Source organism: Sorex fumeus, unplaced genomic scaffold (genome assembly GCF_029834395.1).
Source record: "Sorex fumeus unplaced genomic scaffold, SorFum_2.1 ptg000010l, whole genome shotgun sequence".
NCBI lineage: Eukaryota > Metazoa > Chordata > Mammalia > Eulipotyphla > Soricidae > Sorex > Sorex fumeus.
Genome location: NW_026606067.1, coordinates 18,705,048 through 18,717,245, shown reverse-complemented (window position 1 = coordinate 18,717,245; position 12,198 = coordinate 18,705,048). Strand labels below are relative to the sequence as shown.

Here is a 12,198-nt window from a genome sequence, read left to right as displayed (position 1 = left end):
GCAGGCAGCGGGAGAGATGTTGGGTGAGTTGGGCCGCTGAGTTGGGTGCCGTGCCCCCTCTTTGTGTGAGTTTACACACTTTCCTCTTGCTGAGAGGCCAAGTTCACATAAAGGGGGACTTCAGCACCCATTTCCCCAAATGCAAATAAAAACCCAGGTTTTATTTAGAAGATCGTGCAGAGTAATAACTTGGCAGGTGTTACTATGTGGCCTGTACCTGGTACAGGAACAGACTAGCTGGTGTAGCCAGAGGTGGGCAGTCACTGGCTGCATTAACTAGGAATTACTATCAAGGGAGTATCAAGTATCAATTACTATCAATTATTATCAAGCAGGGGAATGGCAGGAGAAATAACTTCTCCAGAAGATTTTTTTGTTACTTCAAATCTCTGCCTGACTGATTCTTCCAACAGGCCATGTGGTAATAACCTTGTGCTCAGAGGCCAGTGGCTACACGATTCTTTTCCATGGATTTGGCCTGGCTCTCGTCACCTCTTCTTGGCACCCAGTTTTTTTTTCCAGAGCATGAAGAAATTTCACTTCCCTGGACTATCTCCTTGGTGCCTGCTCTAGTGGCCAAGGCTACTGATTCCCTCAATCTGAGATCAAGGCCACCGTCTCCCACTTCTCACAGTGCCAGAGGCTTTTCTGCACTCGCCACAATTGAGTCACTTGCCAGAGCAGCCACTGCAAGGGTTCCCACTACTTTCTTCCGACCTGCCCCATTGCCAACTTGCAGACACTCAGTCTTTGTCTCTGTTCTCCTGATACCTATAGTGTTTGATGGCTGATATCACGAGCCTTCAAACGCTGGCTGCATAAACAATCTATTTTTATCTCTATTTTGCTGGTCTACAAAATCTCCTTCTTTAGAAGACTGATATATATGGCACTTTGGATTAAAATTTTCTGCAGAAAAACTGAGTCAAACGATAAGTGACTTAAAACTATAAAATTATTAAAACTGTTACCATTCATGGGCTGGAGCGATAGCACAGAGGACAGGGCGTTTGTCTTGCAAGCAGCCAACATGGCCGACCCAAGTTCAACTCCTTTGCCCCTCTCGGAGAGCCCGGAAAGCTACCGAGAGTATATCACCCGCACGGCAAAGCCTGGCAAGCTACCCGTGACATATTGAATATGCCAAACACAGTAACAAGTGACACAATGGAGATGTTACTGGGCCTGCTTGAGCAAATTGATGAACAATGGGAGGACAGTGACAGTGACAGTTACCATTTCTTGAAATTCAACCTATGATGATTTATTAGTCAGAGCTAACTTTCAAATGACACACAAAATAATTTTCTTTTCACAAAAGAACAAACATTTCTTTTTTTCTTTACTTTTTTTTTTAAATTTTTATTTTTGGGCCACACCCAGCGAGGCTCAGGGTTTATTACTGGCTCTGCACTTATGAATTCCTTCTGACAGTGCTCAGGGGACCTACATGAGATGCTGGGGACAGAACTCAGGTTAGATGCATGCAAGGCAACTTACTCCCTGAACTATATCTCTGCCCAGAATAAACATTTCTAATGAAGAACATACTTCAGAGTATGAAAGTAAATTCCATTAAAAAAATTAATAAATAAAAGCTGAACTCTCATAATGCTTACCAATACTAGCATGGTCAACAATAGTATCGACATCTTGTAGTCCCCATTTCTTATAAGCTAATGGTGGTGGTTGGATATTCTCATTGCCTGATGCTGCAGCTGTTAAAGAGAAAAATTAGATATTTTAAAGTTAACTGTCATGGATAAAGCTTTAACAAAAACTCATTTTAAACTGTAACATGATTCATTACTTTAAGATTCAATGACTAATCAGGAGGCGAGGCAATGTACTAAACAAGGCATAAAGCAACAAATATTCACCTCAAGGCAATGTCCACACAATGCCAACACGGAAAGAGTTAAGCTGGCTTTCACAGGAGGTGTGGGGACACAGAAGTCGAGGAAGACTGTTAAGTCTACACTGTTGCTAAAAATCAAGATGAATTCAAACTACAGTTGAAGCTCAGTAAGCAATTTCTTGTTTTGGTTTTGCTTTGTTTTTGGTCATACCCAGAGATACTCAGAGCTTACTCCTGGCTCTGCACTCAGGGATCACTCCTGGTAGGAACTTGGGGAACCATATGGGATGCCGGGGATCAAACTTGGGTCAGCTGAGTGCAAGGCAAACACCCTTCCCACAGTATTATGGCAGCCCCCACCCTCAACCCCCTCCCCCACAGTAAGCAATTTCTCCTATTGGGACTGACATTTCCCAGGAGCAGCTGCCAGTGGCCCACACAGTGGTAAACTGAAGAGCAGATGGTCCATGACTGGCAGGACTGCAGGCACAGCAAGCTCTCTGGGCCACGTGATGGCCAGGCTGGACAGAACGGTGTTCGCAACAAGTGTGCTGCCTGAGAGAAGGGACAGAATGCCACTACAATGGGAGAGGTGCCACATGCACGCACTTTGGCCCATTGACAGAAAATCCTCAGACTGTACATCAGAATCCTGCTGAATGCTGGTGATGCGCTGGTGAGTGAAAAAAGGCACCAGGATACAGGAGAAATGCAACCTCTGCAGGGGTTTAGATTTCAGAAGGAAGGACAAAGGGAAAAAGATTTCCTTCTGTTGTGAAATGAAAGTCTCAACAATTTGTGGCAAAGTCACCAGGCTTCTTTTCAGACCCTTCAAAATAAGAGGGTACTAAACAGCTTACTACATCTTAGGAGACAAAATAGACTTTACGGTTTTGAAACAAAATAGAAATTCAAAAACAGTAAAAATCTACCAATTGACAATACCAATTACAACATAATATCTACTGCTAGCTCATTTTTGTTGCTAGAACTCTTATATACAAAAACTTCCTAGTTTCTTTGGGTTTATATTTTAATGGGAACTACTTTAGATGCTTCCAAGACGATGGAACTACAGTGCTTAAGTTTAAACAACTTATTGGACTATGGACTAATTTTTAACAGGTATAAAAATTCAAAACAAACTCTAACTTGAGAAAAGCTTGTGATATTAAAAAACACATAACTAAGACTTCAGAATTCTATCACATCACCCTGCCCAAATATGAGCGCAAAATTGTCTACTGCAGCTTAAGGCTGCTGTATCCCACCCCCACCCCCCACTTCCCCAGAAGAAACTGTGCTCTACAGTTTCCCTCTGGGTTCATGAATAACCACTGTGAATTACCCTATAATTTCGGGGAATGTCTATTATTTGTTACTTGTTTGTCTCAGGAACACTATGGCCTCTTTACCCAAACCCAGGGAACAAAGGGAAGTCAGTACGAGAACAGGTACGTATTCTCACTAATTTTAAGGCCTTTCTTCCCCATCTTTAAAGTTGGAATCTACAAGTCAACGATATGTCTTTTACTGGCAGACGTCTTGCTTCTGAGTGGTACAGAAACCAGAAGTGAATCTCACAATCAATGACATCTTGAATTAGATGACCAGCTACAGAATGCATCCTTTTCTGAAGAAAGTAAACTATGGGTTATGCAAGTGAGTCTTGATTTGTGCTGTGAGCATGAACTTGGGCTCAGTGGGGGAGCACTGCTTTGCACACAAGAAGCCCAAGTTTCACTACAAGCACAGTATTGCTCCGTGAGCACCACCAAGTGAGCCCCAGCACAGAACTGAGAGCAGTCTCCACAGGACCAAACCACCACCCCCTACCTCCAACCAAAACCAAAAAATTGACTCATCTCAAACCTGGAAAGAATGCAGTTGCCTGCATACATACATCATGTTTGGGACTCGACCACTTCCCCATCCAAAAGGCTTCCAAGATAATCAAAGGGAGCCAGTGTCAATTCTCAGCAGATCCTGACAACTTGCGTAAAAAAATCTCCCTGCACGTGGCAACATCACTACCCTCGGGGGGGAAGGGAGATGTATGTAGTCACGAGATTCCAGTAGACTGGTCTAACAGTTGATGGCCTAGTGGGAAATTAATTTCTCAGCTAGATATAACTAAATTCCACATGCCAATGTTGGTTTTCATACAATTACAAGTCTAAGCCCATAAAGGCATTCTCCTGAACTAGTGACCAGTCTGTTTTTCCTGCCGGCCACTCTCCAATGCAGACTGAGAAGAGCACAGATGTTTCTCTGGTGCCTATCTTAGCAATCTATCCATCAACATACTCCTAATACTCCAGGCCTGGGCTTTCCCCTTCCATTGTGGCTCGGAAGCTCTGCTTAACTGAGAAGACACACTGAATCAAGTTTTATTTATGTAGGGTAAATCAAAGCAAACATAATGAGAAGTGAAAAAAATTACCTTTTGCTACCTGATTCCGACAAGCACGGAGAGACTGAAAAAGGCTAAATCCATCAATAGTCACAATGGCAGCTGGGTATAAGATACTCAGCTCTTCATTCTATTTGGAGAAATAAGAAGAAATACATTTCAATTTTTCAACGTTGCTATTTTTTCCATGATATCTGAACGTCATTTTAAATTAAAAATAACAAAGCTCGGCCTGAATACCGTCAATCATCCAACACACAAAACAATATGAAGCAGAAGAACTTTAAAAATAAAACGGAAAATTAATCTCAAAATGCCCATTGGCTAAGGACTTAAAATTCTTTTCAAATATGAGCTTTTGCATATGTGAACAATGCCTTCAAGACAGCTGGTGAGATTAACAATAAAAAAATAGACAAGTTTCATACAAATGAGATAAATCATGTGCAAATGTAGAAAATCAAGCAGAAAGGAGAAAAGGAAACTCATCTGAAATTCCACCCATGACCAAAAGCTTCCCTTACAAGTACTAAAACACTTATATGTGAGAAGGTTCACACACACACTATTCTTTTTTTTTCTTTTCTTTTTTTTTTTTTTGAAACAGAAAGGTTTTGGAAAGTAGAAGGGAAGTGGAAGAAAACTCCCCAGCCAAGTGAGGAGGATTCACTACGGGACTGAGTTCAACAGACACTACCCTGCAACCTGCCTTTCCCATCCAGGAAGGCACCTGTGACTGTCTCCATGTCAGTCGGTGAACCTTCTCGTGGGTCCACAGCACTGTGTTACGTGCATCCAGGTCTATCCCCAGCTCTCACTGGCTAGGCGTTACTGAAGTGCCCGGCGTGGCCGCTGCCTTCGCTCCTTTTCCATACAGTCCCCAACCCCACAGGCCGTGGTGCCGTGCGAGATGCGGCAGCTCAGTCCCCAGACTCCCCGCCCAAGCTCTTGAGGGCTCTGCTCTGCTGCTAGAATGACACGCGCAGGCTCCAAGCCCCTGCGCAGCTCGGAAGAGACCCCTCCTGGCCTCACCCTCTTCGCACCTACTCCTCAGAAAGGCTGGCAGCCACCACCTGAGAGCTCAGCATGGGCCTGGACTGGCTCTCCCAGCACTTCCCTGGCCTCACTTCTGACCATCCGGCCTCCGCTCCGATGCACTAACTCAGCAACGCTGCTCCAGAGCCTCAGAGCACTGCTCTATCGTATTCCCCGTGAACTCAGTGCCAGATAGTAAAAGGGGTTAGTCCAGCCTCTTTTGATGGATTAAGTCCTTCTGGGGTCCCGGCAATCACAGAGCATGCCAATTAAGCCCACAAAACATCCATACACAGATACCACTGCTGACTTGAAAGGTCTTGGGGACCAGGTGATAGGAAGGAACAGGGCACGGGCCGTAGTTCTGACCATGCACACACGGTGAGCCAAATAAAACCCGACTGTTTATGTGGCTCCAAATTACAGAAACCTCATACAGCAAAGGGAAGAACTGCAAACTACTCATGGAGCATCTGAGATATTAAAGACCAGCATTTTCTTCAAGTCTTTGGGAGGGATCTCCTGAGCAGTGCTAAGGGAACCCTGGGGTCACTCCCAGGGACATTAGGCTGAGCTGTGTGGAACCAATGGCCCCATGCTGGGCCTGGCAATGCGGTACTGCTCAAGGCCAGGGCTCCCCACAGCAGTTCTCCGAGGGCCACAGCACACTGGGAACAAACTCAGGACAGCACGTGTGCCAGGCATGAGGCATGTCTTCGGCCTTTCAAAATCATCAGTGACCCCAGCACTATCAAACCCAAACTCAAACAGAGCAACGGCCAAGCCCTGCAGGGTGACCCTGAGTACCCCAGGAATCAGGGCCTGGGCCACACCACAGCCTCGGGCCACACATTGAGCCACTAACCTTGTTCGTCAAGAGTCACTGAGAGGCACCCCTGCATACCACACACAAAGACACCCCAAACAGAAAAAGAGCTGAAAGATAAGACAGCTGATGAAACAGGTGATTCAGATAGTGGCTTGCATGCGAGTGACCCCAGTGTGATCCCCAGCTCTGCGAAGGGTCCCCGGAGCACCGCCAGGAGCCACACATAGTCTACAGCACTGCCAGGTAATGCTGCCCCCATAAAAATAACAAAATCTTTAGTGAATGTAAAGTATCTTCCATTATAAACAAAACCACCCCGTGTCTGAGAAATATGAAGCATAATGTAGTCAACATACTACTAGTTACATTACCAATGCTTTCTTTCCTTTTACTGTACAAGTTATTTAATAATTTGGCCTTGTGGGGCTGGAGCAATAGCACAGTGTCTGCCTTGTATGCAGTCGACCTGGGTTCGATTCCCAGCATCCTATATGGGCCCCTGAGCACCACTTGGGGTAATTCCTGAGTGCAGAGCCAGGAGTAACCCCTGTGTATCGATGGGTATGACCCAAAATAATAATAACAATGATAATGATAATAAGACCTTGGGCTGGAGCGATAGCACAGCAGTAGGGCGTTTGCCTTGTGTGCAACCAGCCCAGCCGAGTCGGGTTTGGTTCCTCCGCCCCTCTCGGAGAGCCCAGCAAGCTACCGAGAGTATCTCGCCCGCATGGCAAAGCCTGGCAAGCTACCCGTGACATATTTGATATGCCAAATACAGTAACAAGTCTCAAAATGGAGACATTAGTGGGCCCGCTCGAGCAAACTGATGAACAACAGGAGGTCCGTGACAGTGAATAAGGCCTTGTGACTATTCCAAAACTGAGAGTCATTTTGGCTTCTCACTGAAGTATTTTGCTATAAAACAAAACCTAACACTACTTCATTAAACAAGTCGTGTTTATACTTCATTATACAAGCAGGACTGGGCCCTCCACTCAGCCATCAACAGGGCATGTTCTGGAACACGCAGCTGTGCAGCAGCCCAGGGATCTGGAGGTATCTCGGCAGTGACGAGGGAAGCCGCGGTTGCAGGGCGGGCTGTACCTGCTCGGTGACGCCGGGGTGCCGTGGGATCTCGTAGGTCCTGCACTTGAGCTGCAGCACTGGGTCCTCATTCAGCAGCTGCGCCAGCAGGAGCACGCCGCTCTGCAGGAAGCGAAGACAGAGCCTTTGTGTCCTGCCCCGCTCCCCAGAGTCCCTCAAAGGGTTCCCAGGATTCCCCCTTTTGGGGAACACAGCGCCACTTCATTACAGAAGCCCCTCCACCCATGTCCCCATCTTCTAAAGTGTCAACTCCCCGTTCCCAAGCCCCAAACAAGAAGAAGGGGCACTGTGGGCAAGCAGGACCCTCACCTCAGTGTAGAAGCGCACGTAGCCTGAGGTGAAGCCCACCACGATGCAGGTCCAGTCAGGGCGCCCCGTGGAGCTCCTGGGATGGGCAAAGCTGATGAGACCCCCAGGTAAACCAAGCAGGGCAAAGCGAGCAGACGCCCACCCGTCACCCCTTACCTCTTCTGGCTGGCTAGCGGGATACAGAGAGCGCTGGTGACACATTCCCTGAAAGACAAGTTCAAGCCTCATGCTTATCTCATGAACCTGTCACCCAGATCATCATCTCTAGAGCTGAGGTTACCAGGCAGTGGGCACAGGAGCTCTAAGGGACCACTTACTGGGACAACTGAGTTTCAGAAACAGTATCTATTTGGGGGAGGGGGGAGGAGAGGAGAGTAAGCAACACTGGTGATGCTCAGAGCTTACTCCTGGCTCTGCACTCAGGGATCACTCCTGGCAGTGCTCAGGGAACCATATAGGATGCCGAAGATCAAACCTGGGTCGCCTACGCACAAGACAAAAGCCCTATCTGCTGTACTGCCCAAGAAACAGTGCTCTGCGGTCTGTGAAAGGCAGGTATGTGAAGGGCTGGGAATTCTCTGGGACCACACGGAAGTGACTGTGTCAGAGGGAACTGCCCATCGCCCTCCTCAGGTGCTGTGTCAGTGGGAACAGGCAGGAGGTGCACATCAGGGGGGTATTCTGAGGACTCTTTCTGCTTCAGTTGGTTGGAGATTTATTTCAGATGTGACAGAAGAAAGTTGCCCCCATATAACCTATTTCTCGGTACACGCTTGGCTGGGTATTCCTTAAAATAGTTTTCCTGACACTCAGACTTGGAAACTTCCTGAGCAGCTCAGGGCCTCATAACTGAAATGACACCTAGGACTGTTTCATAACCTGCCAATTTCAGGACCAGCCTATTTAAACATTCTCATTAAACATTCTTGGCCCATACACCGTAACTGACAATCACTAAACAAAATCAATGTTTTTGTTTGTTATCTTTGTACCTCGATGTTTTTGTTCTACATTTCTGGAAACAATCAAATGTCTTCCAGAAGCTTATATGAAAGGAACTGAGAAATACCATTTATTTTCATAAAACAGGAAACACGCACATGAAGCATCTACAGTGCACTTTGCATGTGCGAGGGCTTCCACATGCTTGTCCTTCACCTTAGCAGAGGAGCTGTCCTCAGTCACTGGATCAGCTACTTTCAGGCATAAAGATTTAGCCAGAAACAGTTCAGGGGCTCCTGTTTCCAGGCTCACAGCCCCATCAAGTGACCCTGGGACAGACTTAAAACTCCCACTGATCAGCAGAAAACCTGAATTTACCAACTTCCATTGCTCAAGTGCTTCCGAGCCATAAAGCCTGAGATACCAACTACAAGCCCAATACTCATTAGGCAGAGAAGACAATGCTCTTAAAACTCTATGGCTGAGTCCTGGCCAACAGATGAAAAGACAAGAGGCCTGAGATTACTCGGGAATTCTCTCTGTAATCTTTTAAAATCTTCCAGGGCTGGGGTGAAGGGCTAAAGCACAGTCTGCCTAGGGACGCCCCCGGCCTGAGTCCCAGCACAGTATAAGCAACACTGTGCCCCCCACCAAAAAGATTTTCTCCCAAAAAGGGTGGTGTTTGTTTAGCAATCACATCATGATGAAAAAGCTAAATTTGATGAATGAATCAAGCTCTATAACCTCTAAAGTTGGGATCACTTTATCACTCTCATGCCATTATTCATCAATTTGCTCGAGCGGGCACCAGTAACGTCTGTATTCGTCCTAACCCTGAGATTTTAGCAGCCTCTCCTTACTCATCCTTCTCAACAGTGCCTTATTGGAGGCTCTTTCAGGGTCAGGGGAATGAGACACATCATTGTTACTGTTTTTAGCATACCACATATGCCACGGGAGCTTGCCAGGCTCTGCCATGCAGGCAGGATACTCTCAGTAGCTTGCCGGCTCTCCGAGAAGAAGACCTAGACTATAAAAGCATGCACGGCCTCGTACTTCCAGGAGCTTTGTTTTATAGTCTCTGGATCTTGGCTGTTGATGGGATTTCACGGCACCAGGGGTAGTTTGTGAGTATAACTGCCTAGCTACTAGAAAAGTTGGGATGAATATATTTATTAAATAATAAAATTTCTTAATAGATTCACTTATGAGTTAAACAATTTCACACATGTATTTAACACACAGATAAAATATTAACTGGTTGGGACTGGGGAGACAGTACAAAGGGTAGGGCATTTGCCTTGCACGTGGCTGACCCAAACTGGATCCCTAAAATCCCATATGGTTTCCAAGGCCCACCAGAAGTGACCAGAGTTCACAGCCCTTAGTGAGCCCTGCGCACCACTCAGTGTGGTGCAAACACCAAGAATATATAACCAAGTATATAAACATACTGATACATACCCGTCTTCAACATTTAAAGAACCACTCCAACCAACAGCAAATTGCATTTCTTCCTTTCCTTTATCACTATGTTTCCATTTTGCTGAAACACATTTAAGACACAAAAAAATCTTCATCTTATACTAAAGGTGACTTGTAAATTTCACTCTCTTTTTAGAATGAACTATGCAAAATTTAAGTTTTTATGTTATTTGATTTTAATAGGTAAACATAGTGTTTAAAAATTTTCACAGTTTTATAAAACTACTTAGTCTCATGATCTTCAAGCTCTCCTTCCTCCAATTAAACCAGTTATTAATTTGTACTCCCATCACCTGTCCTATTTATAAAGGACTTTTCATTTCAGATGGTGGAGAAATTTTCCCATTAGATTTATAAGACCATTTCGGAATCATGTGAAATGTAATCTCACTTAGCTTTTCATAGTCCACAGATACTTAAACCTTAATTCTAAAATTATCAATAAGAAGTATGTGCTGAGCATATCTGCCCAAATCAACGGGAACTACAGAGAGCAAGCTGCAACCCACAGCTGCACATGCTCCTCACTCATGGTGTCACTGAAATGGGGCTTAGTCACCAGGCCACCTTCTGAGCAGATGGCAGGAACTGGGCCCCGGCCAGCACTCCTCAGAGGGCCCCTGCAGAGACGTGTCCAGCTAAGAAAGGAACACAGACAGACACGGAAAACACAGACGAGACAAAGGACAGGGTGAGAGAAAAAAAAAAAAACGACACAAGCAAGAAGAAGTGCTAGACGAAGTGCTAGACAAACCAGACAGGCCGGTCACACACAGGACACGGGTATCTCTCCAGTCACACACATTTTTTTTTAAATTTATTTAATGCATTAAAATTGAGGCCACTAAAAATAACTGAGCACTTACGCACGAGAAATACAGCTTTCTGTTCCCGAGCTATGACCATAAGATCGTTGGTTGGCGATAATGACAAAACACAATCTTGAAGCCAGGAAGTTTTTTGTGTTTTGGAGGCATTTCCTTCTTCTTCCTGTGGGAAAAATGACAGATACTGGGGATTCCAAAATAATGAGCATATTTCAATTCATTGTGCCCCCTTGAAGGGCATGGAAGGAAGAAACAGGAAAAAGAAACCTTCCTGGTTATTTTTTTATTAAAATTGTCAATAATGTTTCTTATCAAAATATGGCAATGATGACCAACACAGAAAAAGTCTGCTACAAACAAAAAGAATACACGAATGCTAGCAGAAATAAATCTAAAGGAGAATGACATTCAAAAACTGTCCCCCGGGGGTATGGTGCCACCAGCAGGTCAATCTGTACCTGTGAGGCAAGTGCAGCAGCAGCCTGATGGCGCCTTCAGACTTCCAGATACCCCAAAATTGCTTCTGTGCCTTTGGCCAGACACCAAAAACTTGGGGCAAAGTTTACGAAGAAAGTAAACGGCCAGAAGTCAGGAATGTGGGAAACACACCCACAAACCACCTCTGGCTCAGCTATATAATTGGAAGCAAGGCCTCTCTGGTTCCTGATTGAACTGCTTAATGGCCATGATCCCAGAGAATCAGAAACAAATCTCGAAACCCAGCAGCTTTTGGCAGAAATGTGTCCAGTCCCTGCAGTACGTTGCCAGTGCTAGGCCACCTCAGGTGGGAATAGGTTTCGTGCCTTGGCCTGTTCCCCCTGGCAGCCCAGTGGCCACCATCCTCCAGAGGCCACTGGACAGTCAGGTTTGGGCCTGCAGTGACGAGACATTTTGGGCCTCACGGGATGGGGGTGGAGCCGATCCTGTCCTCCCCACCCCAACAAGACCCCAAGTCATCGCCCACGAACGGCCTCTCTGGCTCCTGATCAAGCTGCTTAACGGCCATGATCCCAGAGACTCACGAGCAAATCTCGGAACCCAGCAGGTTTTGGCAGAAATTCCCCCCAGATTTAATTGTTAAAATTTTGAAATTTCAAAATTGCTCAGTCACTACTGCAGCCACGTGACATATGTTATTCATAACTAGCAATAGAAAACAAATTGTCTACTGTTGCCTTTTAAGCAGAGCTGAGTGTTGGGGTAAAATCTCAAATAATAACGGTGGGTCTGGTGTCAAAATATTGAATGTGATCAAAGTAGAGAGTGAGTAATGTGGAAATCATCTGCCCCACAGGTAGGGGGAGGGTGTTGGATGGGGGTGTACTGGGGTTGTTGGGGGTAGAGAATGGACACTGGTGAAGGTACGGGTGTTTCATTGTATGACTGAGACTTA

At 45.7% G+C, this 12,198-nt stretch overlaps 1 protein-coding gene across 1 annotated transcript in view; it reads right to left on the bottom strand.

The window, feature by feature from the left end:
- The window catches only part of RAB3GAP2 (RAB3 GTPase activating non-catalytic protein subunit 2), a 74,546-nt gene that overhangs the window by 31,737 nt on the left and 30,611 nt on the right, over positions 1-12,198 (bottom strand). Inside the window, exons 3-9 of the mRNA XM_056110840.1 lie at positions 10,845-10,968; positions 9,958-10,039; positions 7,708-7,755; positions 7,552-7,627; positions 7,243-7,344; positions 4,302-4,401; positions 1,620-1,718 (exon numbers count right to left, since the gene is read on the bottom strand). Of these exons, the coding sequence (XP_055966815.1) occupies positions 1,620-1,718; positions 4,302-4,401; positions 7,243-7,344; positions 7,552-7,627; positions 7,708-7,755; positions 9,958-10,039; positions 10,845-10,968 (631 nt within the window). The remainder of the gene's footprint in view (positions 1-1,619; positions 1,719-4,301; positions 4,402-7,242; positions 7,345-7,551; positions 7,628-7,707; positions 7,756-9,957; positions 10,040-10,844; positions 10,969-12,198) is intronic.